This window comes from Strix aluco, chromosome 4, assembly GCF_031877795.1.
Source record: "Strix aluco isolate bStrAlu1 chromosome 4, bStrAlu1.hap1, whole genome shotgun sequence".
NCBI classification, from domain to species: domain Eukaryota; kingdom Metazoa; phylum Chordata; class Aves; order Strigiformes; family Strigidae; genus Strix; species Strix aluco.
The window spans coordinates 20,667,895-20,687,583 of NC_133934.1; the positions used below are offsets into that span (position 1 = coordinate 20,667,895).

The 19,689-nt window shown below is 41.7% G+C and overlaps 1 protein-coding gene across 1 annotated transcript; it reads left to right on the plus strand.

The window, feature by feature from the left end:
* The first annotated feature begins 6,731 nt into the window (after positions 1-6,731).
* Positions 6,732-19,473, plus strand: SLC34A2 (solute carrier family 34 member 2). Its single transcript, XM_074821374.1, has 12 exons — positions 6,732-6,840; positions 6,955-7,092; positions 7,678-7,806; positions 8,746-8,889; positions 9,517-9,628; positions 10,734-10,929; positions 11,648-11,743; positions 14,173-14,293; positions 15,021-15,188; positions 16,575-16,691; positions 16,779-16,903; positions 18,541-19,473. Exons 1-12 carry the CDS (start codon positions 6,735-6,737, stop codon positions 19,114-19,116), a joined length of 2,028 nt encoding a protein of 675 aa, XP_074677475.1. The 5' UTR covers positions 6,732-6,734; the 3' UTR covers positions 19,117-19,473.
* The last annotated feature ends 216 nt before the right edge of the window (positions 19,474-19,689 follow it).

Sequence of the window (19,689 nt, forward strand, 5' to 3'; positions counted from 1 at the left end):
GAATACATTAGTCTAGTTTGCTCAACTAATGTGGCAGTAGGCAGAAATCAACTGGTTTCTCAGTAACTTTTATTAGCAGCTCTTCCATTAGATCAGTAAGTCTTTTTATGATTACTTTTCCCTCTCTTGATTCTTTACTATGTGTTTTGTGTTCGGGATGGGGTATATCTGCTGTATTTTCTTGTTGGTGAGATTATGATTTTTGTTGTTATTTTATTCTAAAAAAGTAATTGTTTTATTTAAATACCTAGTAGGCATTTCAAATAGTTCACTGATGTTTCCTGGCTCTGGCTCCTCGGTGGCAGTGTCTAGTGCTTTGCTTGGTTGTGAATGCAAAAATTAATGTTTGGGATTCATTTTCTCTCTGCACTTGCTTAGAAATTACTTCTCTTTACTAGTTTGTTTTATATGTGTTTTTAGTTTTGCTATGTGTTAGATTCAAGATTGTGAGCGATGTCTCAGGGATCCATAGAAATAAACAGTGAGCACAATGCTCATTTTTTTTAGCTTTCACATACCTATTTTTTCCTTTACTATTATGTTAGTTGAAATTTTACAACTGGGCTAAGCCTGTTAACTTATTCGGAGAAAAAGCTCCAAGAAAGCAGCTGGTGCCAAAGCAAAGACAAGACTTGCTCCTAACAAGGCTGAATCATTGCTGGTGTTTATTTAAGTCGTTGCCTGTTCTGTTGCACCTGGGGCTTTGTGGCTGCCATGGAACAGGTTCTGGGGCAAAATTATTAGCTGATGTAAAGCTACTGAATGAATTTGTGCTGGCTGAGGATCTTCCTTTCCTGTCTCTACTTAATGTGCTTCTATGTTGGAAATGATACATTTTGAGGGGAAAAAGACAGTATTTCTTCAAACTGTGTATAAGAAGGGTTGCTATGTAGCTTGGTGTTTGCTCCTATGAAGTATGTGTGGTAAATATTCATATTTACTAAATCATATAGTCAGATATCAGATTAGCTGATAAATCCTATTTTAACATAAAAACAGTAACACAGTGGTGAATGACAATAAAGTGATATGTTTTTGTAGATAAGCTGAGAGAGAAGAGAGAGAGAAGGGGGAAAGGCTGACTGAACCCAAAACTTGATTTGGAGCTGCTTAAACAACCTGTAGGCACATGTATGATCATGTTGGTGGTTGTTGCAGTTATTACCCGTTGGTTTTGAAAATACTGCTATTTTCTCCAGTACTTTTATTTCATCTTGGTTTGACTGGGTCTGTTTCCCTTGAGGTGAGATTTCTTTAAGGCTTACTGCTTTGTAGTTCTTATTTCAGACACAACGTGGCCTTTCACTGAGCTGTCACGGGTGGAGAGGTACAAACAATACCGTCCAGGCACATGGTAGTTCATATTCTCCATGTTAAGTCCAGCAAAATAAATACATTTACAACTGTTTCTGATTTAAAACTGAAAAGCACCGAGAGTCTAGCCCTGCAACAGAGGCAGTGCTGTTACAGTCCAATGAGTCACTGAGGAACGAGATATAGGGCAACTGCATGACACCTAGTGTTGCTCAGATAATTCCCCAGAGACTTTAACTCTTTGGAATGCTGCAGTGAGAGAGTCAGTATGGATATAAAAACCACGGGAGCCCACTTTGGCTTCGACTTTCTCTCTCTCACATTTTATTTCAGAATTGGAAAGCCATTGATTTCTAGCTATTTCCCTCTTTGGAGCGGGAGGTTTCAGTTTCTTTTAGAGTTAGAAAGGGTGTCACATGTAGTTAGCATTTTCCAAAGGCGAGGAAAGACTATACTTACAATGAAAGGAGCACACACGACGGTGTGAGAGGATTTGCCGTGAGGTTCACTGAAACGGACTGGATTACAGTTTGTGCAGGCATTAGTTTTCAGACCTTTGCAATATGCATAGCATATTTTGACCTGCCACTTTCAGGAGGAAATTACGCTCCCATTTCAGCACAGTTCCAAATGGGTAGGTACCCCAAGTGCCAATGCCTGTCTGGATGTAGGCTCCATGACTACATCCTGGGTGCAGGCATCCTGGCCAGTGTCCTGCCAGCTAAGGCGGGAACCGGATGCCCAGCACTGAGGCACGCGGGCTGGCACAGGGATGGGCAGAGCTCATCACTCCGGGCACCTCATCCAGTAATTGTGGCTATCCTGCCTTTGGACCTGGACCGGTGCGTCCAGCTGAACATAGCTCCTTGTTGTGGTGTGCGTCGTCACTGGCCCATCCTCTGCCCGTTCTCTAACATGTTCTTCGCAGTGTACTTATGTCCTCAGTGGCAAAAGTAAACCACTATTAGGGTTTCCATTGTCATTTATATCTTGCGTCAATGATGTTGGTCTTTTATACCACGCCTGACGTCAGCCTTTCCAAAAGCACATATGAGCTGCCAGGGAATGATGCAGTTAGCTTTGTCACCCCACTGCTCTGCTCCTCCACAGCATCCAGATTTTCTTCTGAGTATTTTCTCAAGATGCTAATGTATGTATTTGGGCCAAGGAAGAATTCTTTAAAAGGAAAACCGTAGAAAGTAGATTATCCTTGTAGCACAGCGATTAATTAACAGTAAGTAGTTGTGGCCAGGACTCTAGCAAACAGAGTATCAGGTGGCTGTAAACTATCTTCTCAGCTGTTCCTCTTAACAAGAGTCAGGATCTGGAGAAAGCTGGCAGCTTTGGTAGCGCTTCAAGGATCTAGATGGTTCTGCTTTCATCAGTCCTTGATACCAATCACACAGAATAGGCTGTTCTAGTAATACCTCTGCAAACCCAAATGCACAAGGCTCCAGTATTCAAGTCTACCTTCTCAAATCAGAAGTTGACTATGGCTCATATGAATAATTTATATACATACCTATAAAAAAACTTCCTCCACAGAGGTGGTCAACTCTCATTCTATGGTTTTTAATCACATAAAACAAAACAATAATAATACATGACGTACCTGTGGGATCCTGAACACCTCAGGAACATGGGAGATGCTTATTATGAAAAAATGCCCTGATGAATTCTTGAATGAGGAGAGTTTATTTAGGAGACATAGAGGCTGTTTTTCTGCTGAAGTTTTCAAGCTTCAGTTTCTCCAGTGAATGCATCAGCTCAGTTTCCCTACAGTAATCACGCAGGCTGAATCCTTCATTTCCATGCTGAGTGTGACAGAAGACCTGTAGAAGTACTGATGGCATTTCTAGGGCTGGTGGTGTCCAGCATATTCTGTGTCACTCCATGGTGGGAATATGTTGTCAATGCAACTTCACATCTGAATTTCCAATGCATTTTCATGATTGCCTTTCACTTGAGAAGCACTTGTGCTGAGCAGTTATTTTTTAGAGCTCTTTAAATGCTGAACACTTACAAATGAAACTTGTTTAACAGGACGGAGGTGTTTTGGCATGGGTGGGGCTTGGAGGTTGTTCTGGCATGGGAGAAAATATATGAGAATTTGCTCCAAGCAAATGGAAATGCTTGTTGAAACAAGCAAGAATGATTTTTTTCCATCTGTTCTGAGATCTTTCTTTGTGTATCACGGGACCTGCTCTGGATCTTACGCCACAGATAAAGAACGTGTAAAAGCATAGTTTTTGCTAATGGGATTGTAGAATAATTTCTCCTGCTGATGTGGAAGGGGAGATACTCTTTTCTTTGTGTAGTGCCAGAAAACAATACACTCCTCTGTTACAGTAAGATACGAGTGATTTTGTCTGTGACATTTCCTTCCCAGCTAAAGGAGGAGGATATGTGGCTTATTGACATGGGCAGGGACAAAACATTTTCACCATCAGCTACATAAAGGATTATGATTAAATGATTAATTATACTCCCTTAGAGTGGCTGCTAAATGCAGGTGAACCTTGTTTATGGGAGCATGATACCAACTCTGACACTGACTTTTGGAGGCTGGGCGCAGGTGCCCTGTTTATGAGGAGCATTGCAGGGTGGAAGAGACAGATCTGAAGGTGAGGCTGTTCTGGGCACGGTTCACTTCTCCCATCCTTTCCACTGAGTTTTCAATCATGCTGGCTGAGCTAATCAACAGCCTTACAAGCCTGGAAAGGTAGAAATATTATCATATATTGCCTCGGGTCCCCATGGTCACCTTTCCCCTCTTCCATGTCTGGCTTCTGATATTGGTGAAGTAAATAAGTAGGACTATTCTAGGTTTTGGGTCAAGGAACATCTGCCTCCTCCTCTTGTGCCTGGGCTACGTCTGACATATGTACTTGTACCTGTGCTGGCAGGATTTGGCCATGTGATGTGGGTTTTTTTAGTTATTATTTATTAATATTACAATGCATGTCAAATGTGCTCAAAAGGGGTCAGGAAGGAAGAGGTTCAGACAGAGAGCCCACGTGAGATGGGTGAGCTTGACCTTGCTGCCACTAACTCAGCTTCACTTGCAGCATCACCTGTGAGTTACAAGCAAATATAGACCTGCAAATGACCACTACAGTCTAATTACAGTCTTGTCCAGTCATTCAGCAAGCATCATTCTGGAGCTCAAAACTCTGGGGTCTTCCTCCACCTTGTCCAGGGTCGTGTTCCCCTCCATGTTTCCATGGGAATGAACCAGTAAAGGCAACAAAAAGATTGTGTTTAGTCTATATGACCCAAACTAGGCAATGCTTTAGGGAAGAACTTTCTTTGCTAAGGTCTGTATGTGGAATTACCAGTTTGGTAAAAGCAGTCAGTTAAATTGAGAGGGTGTAAGAAAGTAAAACAGTTGTCTGACTTTTTGCTGAAAGGAGATAATATGAGTTAAAGAAAATAAATGCCTAAGGTTTGGAAAGCAAAGGAATCTTTGCTTTCATGACAGTTAAAAACAAACAAAAATAGAGGCATGAGAAGGAAGTAATTTTTTTAAATTGTGTGAATTGCACAAATAAATCAACTGTGTGGTTTAAAAAATATTTGAGAAATCAATTTTGCAAATAAAGGAATAATTAATAAAGATTAGTAAAAATCATTGAATCATAGAATGGTTTGGCTTGGAAAGGACCTTAGAGATCATCTAGTTCCAACCCCCCTGCCATGGGCAGGGACACCTTCCACTAGACCAGGTTGCTCAAAGCCCCGTCCAACCTGGCCTTGAACACTTCCAGGGAGGGGGCATCCACCACCCCATCTGGGCAACCTGTTCCAGTGTCTCACCACCCTCACAGTAAAGAATTTCTTCCTTATATCTCATCTAAATCTACCCTCTTTCAGTTTAAAACCGTTACCCCTCAACCTATCACTGCAGTCCCTCCCCATCTTTCCTGTAGCCCCTTTTAAGTACTGGAAGGCCACTATAAGGTCTCCCTGGAGCCTTCTCTTCTCCATTCTGAACAACCCCAACTCTCTCAGCCTGTCCTTATAAGGAAGGTTCTCCAGCCCCCTGATCATCTTCCTGGCCTCCTCTGGACTCACTTGAGCAGTTCCATGTCCCAGAGCTGAACATACTACTGCAGGTGGGGTCTCATGAGAGCGGGGTGAGAATCACCTTTCTCAGTCTGCTGGTGACACTTCTCTTGATGCAGCCCAGGATACAGTTGGCTTTCTGGGCTGCGAGTGCACATTGCTGGCTCACAGTCTTTTTTCCATCCACTAATATCCCCAAGTCCTTCTCTGCAGGGCTGCTCTCAATCCACTCATTGCCCAACCTGTATTTGTGCTTGGGATTGCCCTGACCCATGTGCAGGACCTTGCACTTGACCTTGTTGAACTTCATGAGGTTCACACAGGCCCACCTCTCCAGCCTGTCCAGGTCCCTCTGGATGGCACATCCCTTCCCTCCAGTGTGTCAACCGCACCACACAGCTTGGTGTCATTGGCAAACTTGCTGAGGGTGCGTTCAATCCCACTGTCCATGTCACCAACAAAGATGTTAAACAGTGCTGGTCCCAGTACTGACCCCTGAGGAATGACACTCCTCACTGCTCTCCACTTGGACATTGAGCCGTTGACTGCAACTCTTTGAGTGTGACCATCCAGCCAGTTCCTTATCCACCGAGTGGTCCATCCGTCAAATCCATGTCTCTCCAATTTAGAGACAAGGATGTCATGCGGAACAGTGTCACATGCTTTGCACAAGTCCAGGTATGTGACATCAGTTGCCCTTCCCTTGTCCACCAGCACTGTAACCCCACCGTAGAAGGCCACCAAATTTGTCGAGCACGTTTTGCCCTTAGTGAAGCCATGTTGGCTGTCACCAATCACCTCCTTATTTTCCATGTGCTCTAGCATAGTTTCCAGGAGGATTTGCTCCACGATCTTGCCAGGCGCAGAGGTGAGACTGACTGACCTGTAGTTCCTGGGTCTTCCTTTTTTCCCTTTTTAAAAATGGGGGTTGTGTTTCCCCTTTTCCCACCAGTGGGAACTTCACCAGGCTGCCACGACTTCTCAAGTGTGATGGATAGTGGCTTAGTCACTTCATCCGCCAGTTCCCTGAGGACCCATGGATGTATCTCATCAGGTCCCATGGACTTGTGCACCTTCAGGTTCCTTAGATGGTCTCAAACCTGATCTTCTCCTACAGTGGATGGTTCTTCGTTCTCCCAGTCCCTGCCTTTGCCTTCTGCATCTTGGGTGGAGTGGCTGGAGCACTTGCCAGTGAAGACTGAGGCAAAAAGCTGTGTTTAGGGACAAATTGCTTCCATTCCATTTCCATCTCTTTTGCCCATAGACATAATCATATTTCTCACATATCCTGTTCTAAGTTGAAGATTTTGACCGCACATGCATTTTAATCAGCACTACTTTGTTTGTCACAGATCATGGCTCCCTGGCCTGAGGTGGAAAAGCCTGAAACCAATAACTATATTGGGGACTCTTCCAAACAAAACCAGAACATGGCTGGGAAAGAAGGAGAAAATCACAAAGGTAATATGTGCTCACCTGTGAGTTACAGAGATATATTAGTTTTGGGTCTCCTTGGAGAAGATGGAAAGTAATTAAACCGTTTTTTTTTTTTTTTTTAATGCTCTATTTCATCAGGCAATGTGGCTTCACTTGGAAATAAAGGGGAAATTCAACCTGCATTTTCCACAATAGCCTTGATAGATGAGACAAGGCAGGAAGAAGAAGACCCATGGGCTCTGCCGGAACTGCAGGATACTGGGGTCAAGTGGTCAGGTAGCCATTTCTCAGTAAATAAGTTATCTGCATGTATTTTTTTCATCACTTCTGCTCTCTTTGCCTTGGTTATTTTTCTGAAATGATATTTTCTGCAGAACTGAATTTAAGATTTGAGGAGTTTTCATATATAGGCTTTACATTCTGTCTCACCTTCCCCAGAAGTGAATGGGGATATTATATTTATAAGTTAAGCAGAATCTGGAAATCATGCTTACCCTCCTTAAAACACAAGGAGATATATGGAAAACAATCCAAAATGAGTATTATTATATCCAGGCTCCTAATGGCCTTTCTTTTCTCGGGAGGATAACTGTGTAAAACCAAGGGTCAATCTCAGACTTCATAAGGCTTTTGTCATATACCAAATGCTTTTACATGGTAGAACTAGGTAAATGAACTACCTGCTTCTGCAGTTAAAATTTGATTAAGAAGAACATTCTTTCAGGTTTAATCACACACTGGGTTCACAACACTGTCTTTGACTCTATAGTCTCTGCTTGTGTGCTAGACTGTTCTAGAGAGAACACCAGATAACCAGATACATCAAGCACGTCTTTTATGCATAATGTATTTATTTTGCAGAACTGGATAGAAAAGGAAAAATCATTCGTGTACTCTACGGGATAGGGAAGTTTATTATGCTACTTGGATTACTCTACATGTTTGTGTGTTCTCTGGATGTACTGAGCTCTGCTTTTCAACTGGTAGGAGGTATGAAAATGTCTAAAATATCAAGAATGAACTATGAATGGGCCAGTAAATTTCATCTGAGTGACTAAATTACAAGTATAACTCTTCAAGAACATTCTCCATAGATTTATGTGTTGAGATACAGATTCAGAAGTAGCTCTGATTGAAGACTGACCTTCACTTGTTGGAAAGGGTCTTTGCTTCTCAAATTCCAAGAGCTTGGTTGTTGTTGGTTGTTGATGTAGGGATTATTTGCCCTGATTTCTTATTAGGTTCCTGTTACTTTAGTGAAAGTTTACATGAATACATCTGTGTATAAATCTGTCCGATGTGAAAGACAGTTCAACAAGGTGAAATATGAAAATTGTGCTCTTGATCAAAGTATCCAACACTGAAATATCCCCCAAGTCCTTCAAGGACGAAAACTATTGAAATGTGTTTTTCACATTTACCTGTCTCCAAGGGTTGAATTCTGCTGATGGATTCAGAAGCAGTTATCAGAGAAATATGTGAGCTTCCATGGAGGTATTTTTGATTTTTGGCAACACAGAAAGCTACAAGAATAAAATTACTCATGATTATTAAAATAGTTGTCCTTGATGCAGTAACAAAAAATACAAAGACAGCAGTACCATTTAAATCTATGCATGTGTGGGTTTTTTTGTCCTTACAGTCCTTCCTCTGATGGCTGTGGTTTTATATGGTTCTCTGCAGAGTTCAGTAGAGCTTGTTCAGTCACTGAAATGAGAGAATATAAAGTATTTTCTGATAACTGAGAAGCTGAGAGTTCAGGACCTGAGTTAGGATCCCTGGGCTACATCATCCTGTACATTTTTTGGCTGCCAAGCATGGCTATTTATGTATGAATTAAATGGTTGAATGATCTTTAATTAAATGCTCTGATAATTCCTATGGACTTTACCTTGCACTTCCCTCACTTTGAGAATATGTTTTTTGTAGGTAAAGCAGCAGGGGACATTTTTAAAGATGATTCAGTGCTGTCTAATCCTGTTGCGGGATTGGTGATTGGAGTTCTGGTGACTGTTATGGTCCAGAGCTCCAGCACTTCTTCATCCATTGTGGTCAGCATGGTGTCCTCCACATGTAAGTCTGCTTACAGTATCTTCCTAGAGATCACTCATAAATCTTGGTCTGGGGTGCAAACAGTGCCGCCTGTGTTCAAGTTGTAGAAGATTTGGGTGTACAAGTAGAGACTGAAGGAAAAGATTTTCACAGCTGTTGTCCTGATATAAAATAAAATCTTTAATAATAATAGTAGTAGTAGTAGTAGTAATAGTAAGTCCACAACTGCAATGAAAATCATTGGAAGCCTTGGCATTGAACGCATTAATTTTGGAAGTATCTGCATACTTTTCTCATGTTATCCAGTTACTGACCTTCATTTGTTTCTGTAGCATCATTTCAAAATTCTGCAGTAAGTAGGAAAATGCCTGGGAAAGAAGAGACTTTATCTTACTCTGGCCCTCTTAACATGTGGTGGAAAGGGATAACCTTGGACTGCAGTTTCAGTGGGGATCATGGGAGTATGGGAGTACCACATTCCCAGGGGGCTTGATTAAAGCAAACGCATCTGGATTGGAATCCCTAATCCCGGTGACATCAAGGGAAGTCAGGGTTCCAGTGACATTAATAGATGTTAATTTTCATTGGAGCAAAGAGCTTGCTGATGATCTGATTTCTTCATTCAGTGCTTCCTTTTCTGCTTTCTAGTGCTGTCTGTCCAATCAGCTATTCCTATCATAATGGGAGCAAACATTGGCACCTCAGTTACAAACACGATTGTGGCACTCATGCAAGCCGGGGACAGGAATGAATTTAGAAGGTATTGTACTTAAACACTAGATCTGAAAAGTTGTTTTTCTTCCTTCTTTGGAGGTTTTCTTCTATATTCCTTATCACTACTACAACCATTCAACCTTTCTATTGACCAAAATGTGAACGTCTAGTTAGCAAAGTCACAAGCATGGCCATGGTCAATGTATAATGCTGACTAGTTATATGGCTTCATATACTTGAAGAAAAGCATATTGGATTTTGTGGTTTTGTAAGAATCCACCATTTTTAACTGGGTCTTGCACAAGGAAAAATTTTCAACTGCTCCCACTGTACCACCCACCTTTGATTATCTCTTAATTATGGGAGGGCTGTACAAGAAGTTAATATACAGTATTTTGGTCTACTCTCCTTAAAAGAGACTTCAATGTTGAAAGTTTTTTAAGTCTACAGTAAGCAAGAGCTGGTAACTGTAGAGAAATGAAGTGTTCTGGCTGTCAAATATATACAGTGACAACTTTTGGACTGCCACTTGACATTATCACTGAGAGCTCATGGCTTACTGGAGATGGGCAGTAAACTTGGGAGGCTTATGAGACTTTGGTACCTTGTAATTTATGGCATACCAGATGTATGAAATACACTTAGCCAAAGCCTCTGAGGGAAGAGCTGTGGCTCCTCAAGCTGTGGAGGAGAAGTTGGAAGGGAGTTGTATGCCAACAATTTGCAAGAAGATGTGAGAGGGCTGCAAAGAGCTGTATCTTGCTCCATGAGTCAGGGAGAACAGGTCGAAGAGGCAATGCCTGGCTGAGGATTTAATATGTAGCAGAAATGGGTGAGAAGCAAAACAAATGTAGACTGTACAGCCGCTTCTTTCTTCAGACAAGTACTCATGGCAGCCTAGTGTTAAGGATCACTTTTGCCTTTTCTAGTTTGTCTTGTTTCACTCACCTGGCTGCCTCTTTCACTCCATCAATGGTGTGGAGACAACTTAGCACTCTGTAGCAAAGTAGCCATCTCCTTTGACCCCAGAAATTAAATGATTCTCATCCTGAAATGGGTTTCATCCCCTCTTCCATGATTTCATATTTAATTGATGTTGTGCACATGTCATTTAATTAAAAGCAGCTCTGGTTTTTAATTTCTTCTCACAGGGCCTTTGCTGCGGCAACAATCCATGATTTCTTTAACTGGCTCGCTGTGTTTGCGCTGTTGCCCATTGAAGTTATTTCTGGCTATCTTTACCGTCTCACCAGTGTTATAGTTGAGTCCTTTCGTCTTGAAAGTGGTGAGGATGCCCCTCAGCTACTAAAAGTTATCACAGACCCCTTTACCAAGCTCATCATTGAGGTAAGCTCTTTCTCTCTTCAAGGAAGCTGCTTACTTGGTTCAGTCACAGCTAATCAAAATGCTCTGAATATGCGGGAGGAGGCTTCCACTCATTTCTCCGTGTCCTCAGGGTAAAGCTCATTAGCAGATAGATTGTTTCTTTTACTCACATTTCATAAAGCCCCAGCTCTATATTTCATGTTTCTATTTCCCTCACATTTCACCTTAATAATTATAGACCTAGCTAGAACTGGGAAGGCAGGTAAGGACAAATACAGCCACATAGGATGGATGGGATGTTGCTTAGACATTGGCAGATAGTACTAGCTGAGACACCCTAGCACATCCAGAAGATCTGCACAGGACCTGAAGAGATAACACTGAAATTATGGGAAACTCGCACACATTTAGAGGGAGAGCTGGAGGCCAGGGGGGATGTGAGCTGCTCATAAAATGACAGTAAATGCATTTAGGCAGTTGTGTCAGTGTAGTTGTTTAAACAGAAAGGGTGAGATGAGGTGGTGAGTGATTTGGAGAGAATGAGACACAGTATTTGTGAGCATAGAGTTGTACCTTTTTCTGGGAGTAAACCTCCTCCTACCTGTTGGGCAGCAGCTCCAACATTAGAGATGGTCATGCAGGCTTTAAGTGGTTGAGCTTCCAAAGGGAGTTATTTCAGTAGAGCTGAACAGAAGTCTGTGGTGCAAGTTGGAATAATGCCTTTTTTTTCTTTTTAAAGCTTGATAAATCAGTAATAAATGCAATTGCTACAAATGATGAATCAGCAAAAAACAGAAGCCTGGTAAAGATTTGGTGTGTAACTGAAACCAATGTGGTGAGTATCACGCTAAATTGTCAAGTTCCTCGGGAAATATATTACTGATCTGTAGCTGACACTCCTTGTCATTGGATTGCAAAATTAGATTTTTAACTGAGTATTTTTTTTCAGCAGAAAAAGAATGAAAACAATTTAATGTAGTTTTTGTTCCACTTAAACCAAGGATGTCATACTAGTGGTGAGGTTGATCTGGTTGCTTTTGGTACCATGGAGGCCCTTGCTTATCAGAAGTAGTGGTTTGGAGCCAAGCCTTTTACGCCTTTCACATCCAAATGTCTTTAAACAAAGATACTTCCACTTACTCCCTGAAAGTGGAAAAAATCTGCAATATAGGCCAAATAAAGTATCTTTTTGCCCACCGTTTATCTATCGATCTAACCAGCTTTAGTCTTACATGTGTTAGGGTCATCTGGTGTCAGCTGGTTATTTGTAGCTTTCCTGGAAAATTGCCCCCAGAGGAAGCCTCTGTGGGGCTATGTCCCGTTGTTCTCCACTCAAACAGCACTGCAGCTTGAACAAATCTGTTGCCAAGATCGACACCAATGAGTATTTTGGTAAACTGTGAGGCTGAGTGTTTGGTTTGCGTTGTTCAGCTAACTAACAATTAGAGCATTAAATATCCCTTGGATCTCTAATTATTCTACTTGTTGGTATGTATAGAAAAGTAATTCCTGAAGTCCTGAGACAGAAGATACTTAAGGACAGAGGAGGTTAAAATTAAGTGCTTGGGTTTTTAGTGGAGCCCAACTCCTATTGAATGACAGTCTGGATGGCCAGTGAAATGCTAGCTAGGGAGATAGTGCCAGGAGCAGAGCTGTGCTAATGTGAAACTCTACTCAGGTTACACTACTGAGGAGCTGGATATTTCATCTCAGGGTAGGCATGATGCTTGGGCAGCTGTACTGCTTTCAGGCCCCCAGCCCACACTTGGCTACCCCTTTGTCACACTGTCTGGGCAGGCACAACTTAACTCTCAGTGAGGTCTGAGCCCCTGAGTCCTACAGTCACCCCACTCTTAGAAGACAAGCAACTACACAGAAAGTGTTACATTTCCATATATGCAGTTTTTTCTGTGTTTGTCTGTATTTTGGTTGTGTAACTACTGCCCAAGCACACAGTTAAATTACAAACCCCACATGAAATCCCTACAATCTTGACTTGAACTTGATGGGGGAAGAGGAAGATCATTTAAATGATTGACATTCCTAGTGGGTTAAACTAATTTCTTGAAAAAATGATTAGACAGATTTATGGCAGGGGTAAATACATACAGACCCCGTATGTTTAAAGCAAATCATACAGATAAACATTTTGATCACATGCAGCTACTTTGAAACTCAGATGTCTGAAAAAATTTCAGGAAGGTGAGAAACAGCATTGTGTTGTGTTTGTGAAGGCTGACATACTGGGGAGGCTGGAGACCAGGTGCTCCCTGAAGATGTGGGGGCACTGGATCCACCCCCAGCTTTGCCCATCTGCATCAGCTGGAGGGGGAATGAGAATGAGGGTGCCAGCAGCAGTGCCCAGCAAGAAAATATGATTTCTCTTTCCCTGTTTCTGCCCAATAGAACCACTCAAACACATCTTAAAGCTACCCCCTGTTCAGCAGCGTGGTTCAGAGTCCATTTGGCTGTTAGCTGCTGTTGTGACGAAGTACAGTTCAGTCAGCAAACTCTTCCTCAATCTGTGTAAGGACTAATGGACCTAGTGTCAGAATGCAACATGTCTGGGCTAGGAGCTCTTACAAGGAAGGTTTTATTGCGGTATAAATAGAAATTCACGTTCAGCTCAGTAATACTAATGCTAATCATAGTACTAGTAATTAGCTCTTAGTATATAAGCTTTAAAAAGGAAAGTAGTAGCAGCACTTCTGTTTCTACAGACAGGAAAACAGGCACAGAAAGGCAGTGTAAGCAGCCTGTGCTCATCCAGCAACAGAGGCTGCACTAGTATTCACAGCACTGAATCACAGTCCTGTGCAGTACTCACCAGACCATTAACTGCACTTAAGATGACAGTAAAGAGATCTTTCTTTGACCCAAAGAAGATGTGGCACTGGCTGGAAAAGGAATGCCACTGTTCCCCAGCTGCAGTCAGACATGAACCTCATTCCACAAACCCTGACATCAGTAGTTAAGGTTCTTAGCTAGTAATGACTTAGTGCTATGGTTATTACAAAATATCCTTGGGGGATATTTTAATATTTAAATGTTGTATTGATTGACTTGGATAACAGCACAGCCATTTATTTTAAGAATACAAGAAATTTTGCCTTGTCATTAATGTGGTGCCACCTTACACTCCAGCTCACAAATCTGCCTTTAGCTGATGAATGCTTGGTTGTAGTAAATACCTAGAACTTTGCATGAGCTCTTAATGAAGGGTTGTAGGTGACTGAATTATCTGATTTGTCTGACAATCTTTAGACACTGCAGAATGTCACAATTCCACCTTCAGAAAACTGTACATCTCCTGACCTTTGCTGGTCTGAAGGAAATGTAACATGGACCCTCAAGAATGTAACTGAAACAGAATATATCAGTAAATGTAAGTAGTAGAACTATTTCTCTTTTAGTAGTATCTTTACACATGTATATAGCTTTCTCATGGTGTTAACAGACCACTTAAGAGGTATATTGAGAAGCACCTAACTTCATATGGACACAAGGTATTACTGACTGCAGGTGCAGTCAGAGCAGCCCATGCTCTGTTATAGCTACACAGCTGGAGTTACCAGCATCATATGGTATCTGGCTGCAGATGGATCTCTTTCCATGCTCCCTGATATCAGCAATTGAGGTCTTCAGTATCATGTCACCCTTGCTGTTCAGGTGACTTGGAGCTATAGTTACTGTGCTGTAATGGTTGCTCGGATATCTCCATCCCTATGCATGCCCTTCAGGAATTTCAGCAGCCCTTCTCAGGCACACAGACACCTCTGGGAAGAGCCAATCCACCATCCAGCTTGGAGCACACCAAAATTTCCTCACACCGTTCTATTCCTCTCCCTTGCATATGGTCACCCAGCTCCTGCCTGCCCTGCAGGGTTGCCCACTGTGTATTTTATAAGCATGACCATACAAGAGCCCCTCTTGCCCCCCTCAGACATGCTTTTGTGGAGCAAGGGAGGTCACATTTTCACTCTTTGCATCACCCCCCCAGGCTGTGTGTGCTTTGGTCCCATTTTCTTAAGGCCATGTATGAAAACCAAAGCTGGACTTGGAATCAGAAGAAAAATGTGGCTAGGCCAATTCATTTTCTTTTTATTTTTCAGGCCGGCATCTCTTTACAGACTCAGACCTGCCTGATCTTGGCATCGGTCTCATCCTCCTGGCTTTGTCCCTGCTTGTTCTGTGCTCCTGTTTGGTGATGATTGTTAAGCTATTAAACTCTGTGCTTAAAGGACAAGTGGCGAGCGTTATCAAGAAAACAATCAACACTGGTAATTATCTGCTTTTTCTGAAGATTGTTTTCAGGACTGACAAGGACACTGAGCACATTTATTGATATCTCCTGTTCTGGCAGATACTCTAGAATAGTTGAAAGAAAACAGTATTAAACCAAAATCACACCCTCCCCCCCCCAGCATTTTTTCTCCCAAGCATGTTATTTTCTTTCTTTTAAAAATCTATTAGTGAACAGCTTGCTTGAGAACTGCAGCAGATTAACAGCAACAGAGACCAAAGTCCAGGCTCTGTTTCTTGATGTATAATCATTAGCTGTTAGAAACGTAGTGTTCCCATCCTCAAAAGATAGCGCTGAAGTGCTGAGATTGTGATTGCTTGCTCTGGTAAAGAGCCTGCATGTTTCTTCTAAAGTAAGTTGAAAAAAAGTTTGTAGTGATTAATGATCTAATTCTCTTTGCTTGCCCTTTTCCACTGCTTAATTCTCTCTTCAGCAGGATAAGGCAGACCTGAATAGTGGTACTTTTTGTCTTTCCCTGTGTTCTCTAGGTGTTTTTTCAGCCCGGATCCATTGAGTGTAAATGTTGGTTTTTTTCACGTGGCTGCTTTTTCTTCATCCTCCCTTGCATGGAGATGTTAGAACATGTAGCAGAGAAAAGCAGTCCTGGCAAGTCTCTGGTTGTGGTTGAAGAGAGGGTTCACAGAAATGGGGAAGGCAACAAAGTGGTCCCCATGCTGTCTTATCTTCTCACAGGCAAACAACACTGCCAGAATCAAACACAAGGAGTAGAAAGTAATCAGCTGCCAGTTACTGTTCATTTGTGATCTACTCTGTGTTCCTCTGTGTCTTCCTGATTAATTAAGCCCTCACCTCTTGGCTCACTCATAAATCTGCAGACTACAGAGGACCCTTGTGCCTAGTTTCTAATCACTGAGATTAGCTTTTCTTTGCAAGTGTTAACAAGTGGATTTTTAGAAGGTCATCCACTTGAAAATAGAACAACCAACCTGATTTTCTCAGAATGGTCTTCAGAACTTTCTGAACATGCAATGCATGCAGCAGGTGCCTGGTTGTCAAAACCGACACTCAAGACACCCAGAAGTTTTTGTGTTTGCCTCTGTAGAAACATTTCTGGTACCTAATTGTATTACAACACAAATGCTACTCTGGGTCAGGACAAATGTCTACCTAGTCTAGTATCCGTCACAAAGTGTATCCAATGGTGGAAGGCTGGAGAGGGAGTATAGTGAACAGGGTAAATTAGAGTAGTAGAACTGACACTGACCCAAAATCGTCATGTAAGAGACAATATGCAAACAATGTATCTACATTTGAAATGCTTAATAGTCTTTTCACTGCTGTGTTACTGTTCCATAGAGCATTCTGTTATACTAAAGACAATGTTCTCCCTCTACTTTTTTAGATTTCCCATTTCCTTTCACTTGGCTAGCTGGATACCTGGCTATGCTCGCAGGGGCTGGTATGACCTTTGTTGTCCAAAGTAGTTCTGTTTTCACATCTGCTATTACACCCCTTGTTGGTAAGTTGTCAATACTGTGTTCTTTATCCCCATATTTTATCTTCTCCATAATTTTGAAACCACTCAATCCTGTTTCTTTTCTCCTAGGCATTGGTGTTATAAGCATTGAGCGCTCTTATCCCCTTACCTTAGGAGCTAACATCGGCACAACCACAACAGCTATACTTGCAGCTTTAGCAAGTCCAGGGAGTACGTTAAAATATGCATTACAGGTCAGTATAAACCAATGATTCCTTGTCTTCATTTAGAAGTTGCAATTTTTCTGAAGAAAAACCTGACAAAATTGGCTCTGATGCAAATATGCTATGGATATCATGCCTGATTTTGTGTGTGCTATTAATGACAGCTTATTAATTTCAACTGCTAGAGCAAGAAGCTTGTACTAAACATCCCCAGAATGTCAATATATAGTAGAATCTTGCTTTAGTAAATCCAACTTGATCTGACTACATTAATTGAGAACTGAGACAGGGTGGGCCGCTTGACCCCTGACCATGGGGTCTCTGCAGCTTGGAATTCAGTGCCTGCATCTCTGACAACCCTCTTAGGTAGTCCGCTATGAGGGTTACTAATTTCTGTAAGTTCCCTCCTCAGGACCCTAACTCTGTTCATGCAGTGTACAGGGACTCCTGTAACCTAGGTGAAGGCCGTACAACCCTTAAGGTGGCAAGCTGTCTACCTACCTGAAATTGCAGTGAGCATCATGAGATCTATTTTCTCATTGTAAATCTAATCTGAGTGGGTTTTATTGAATTCCTTGTTGCTTCAGACTATTTGAAAAGTAGGTAGCCAGGTTTTGGGCTTCCATTTACTACCCAGTAAAGAACATTCCAGGTAGCAGATAGCATTTGAATGAACCCTCTACATCAAAGAGTGAAAAGATAATGAAGTTTCCTTTGTGAATAGGATGAATGTTTTTTACTAGCCACAATAAATCAAGAAAATTACAGAAGTCATTTTATTGTCCTCAGGCATGATAGAACAGATGTAATCATGAGAAGATACTATCTTGACCAAGATCAGATTTCATGATAACTTGCTGTTTTTATAATGTACTTTAAAAATAAACCCCTGTAGTTTTATATTTATTGTAGTCTGATAACAGTTATAGAATGAAAATAAGATAAGGTGAGCAGGTCATGTACTGTTTTGTTTAGTATATGCTTATTCTGTCTAAGCGACTTCTGAAAGCTTTAGCGAGTAGGTGTTTCTTCACGCTTATTTTTTAAAAAGCAATTTTGAAGTATGTGAATTAAATGATTATAAAAGTCCCAAAGTCACATTCCAGGAATCTCCTCAGTGCCCTATAAACTTTTAGCTATAATTTTTGTAAAATCCAGGTTTGTACTACTAACAATTTCTCAATACCCTGTATGCTATATCTAATTTACACTTCCCATCTTTTCATTGAAAACTTACGGATGCAGAACCCAATAATGAGCAGTTCTCATGTAGTTCTCATGCCTTACTAACAACAGAACTATTTCCTGATAGCTGCTTGGTTTGTCAGCTTTAGTTCTAATGGAATCCACTTCTTGCAGTTGAAAGCTGCATTTTAAGACTTCTCCATCTGCGGGGAGATATGCCATCCCCTCTAGGCTTGCCTTGTGTCCAAATTCTGTCCCCTGTTTGTAGACAGTGATCTTTACAATGTGTAAGGTATTTCCAAGTCCTTGTTTTGTGCTAGGAAAGGCTCTGCAGGGAAATAGCACAAAAGACAAGAAAAAACAGTGAGGAGCAAGGGAAGGGAAACCATGGAGCCTTAGTGCCACTGGAAGTTATTACCATGTGGGTAGGAGCATTTAAAGGCATTTTGGCTAATGAACTTCTCAAATGTTTTTGCTTTCAGATTGCCTTGTGCCACTTTTTCTTTAATGTCTCTGGGATTATTCTGTTTTACCCACTACCTTATACCCGGCTACCAATCCGCATGTCCAAGACCCTGGGAAACATAACAGCCCAGTACAGATGGTTTGCTATATTTTATCTCCTTCTCTGCTTCTTTCTTTTGCCCTTGTTTGTATTTGGTCTGTCACTGGCAGGTTGGCCAGTCCTTCTGGGTGTTTGCCTTCCCCTGTTTGCTCTTTTTCTTGCTGTGGTTATAATTAACGTTATGCAGAAGAGGCGACCACATTCACTGCCTGAGAAGCTCCAAAACTGGGATTTCCTACCTGTCTGGATGCACTCCCTAGAGCCCTGGGACAATATACTTATGTCTTCACTCGCCTTTTGTGGGAAACACTGCTGTGGCTTCTGCAAGTGCTGCAAAGTCAATGCAGAAAAGGAGGGTGCCAAAGACAAGCAACTAAAAACTATGGAGGTTTATGAAAATACCATTGCAATGGCTGATGAAGAAAGAGGTGGAAGAAGGGCACCAGCTGCAGCTTGTGTTGAGAAAACAGGCACAAACAACACGGCCTTATAGTAGCGGATAAACCCATATTAGCAGAGCTACAGCATAGAACAGTCAGGCTCTTGAAAACCACCTTGGACAATGCACTGAGGACAGAATGAACGTTTTGTTAGATTCCTGCAGCCAGTGATATATCACTCATCAAGGAATGGAGTCAAACAAGCTTGACAGAGTCCCTAGAAAATCTATGATCAGTTGAAAAGCTAATGACAGATTTGCTTACACAGGATCTACTATGTGGTACCTTCATCCAATGCTATCAGTAGCAAACAAAAGAAATCCTGATATAGTCCCATGAAGAGAGGTATGAAAGGAGTGGTGATCAATTCAAACTTAATTAAAAAACAAACAAACAATGCACTTGTAGAACAGCCTTTCTGACCTACTGACTTATTCAGCAGAAGTTACTTTATAATACCTAAAAATCTTGGGGGGGGGGGGGGGGGGGGGGGGGGGGAAGAGAACCAAAAAGAGAATCCTAATGTTTTCATTGGCCTATTTGCAGTGGTCAAAATGGAAAACAGTAGTTTTCCCAGTATGGACAAAATCTATTCTATGTGTGTGAAGGAAAACAAAATGCTGGGA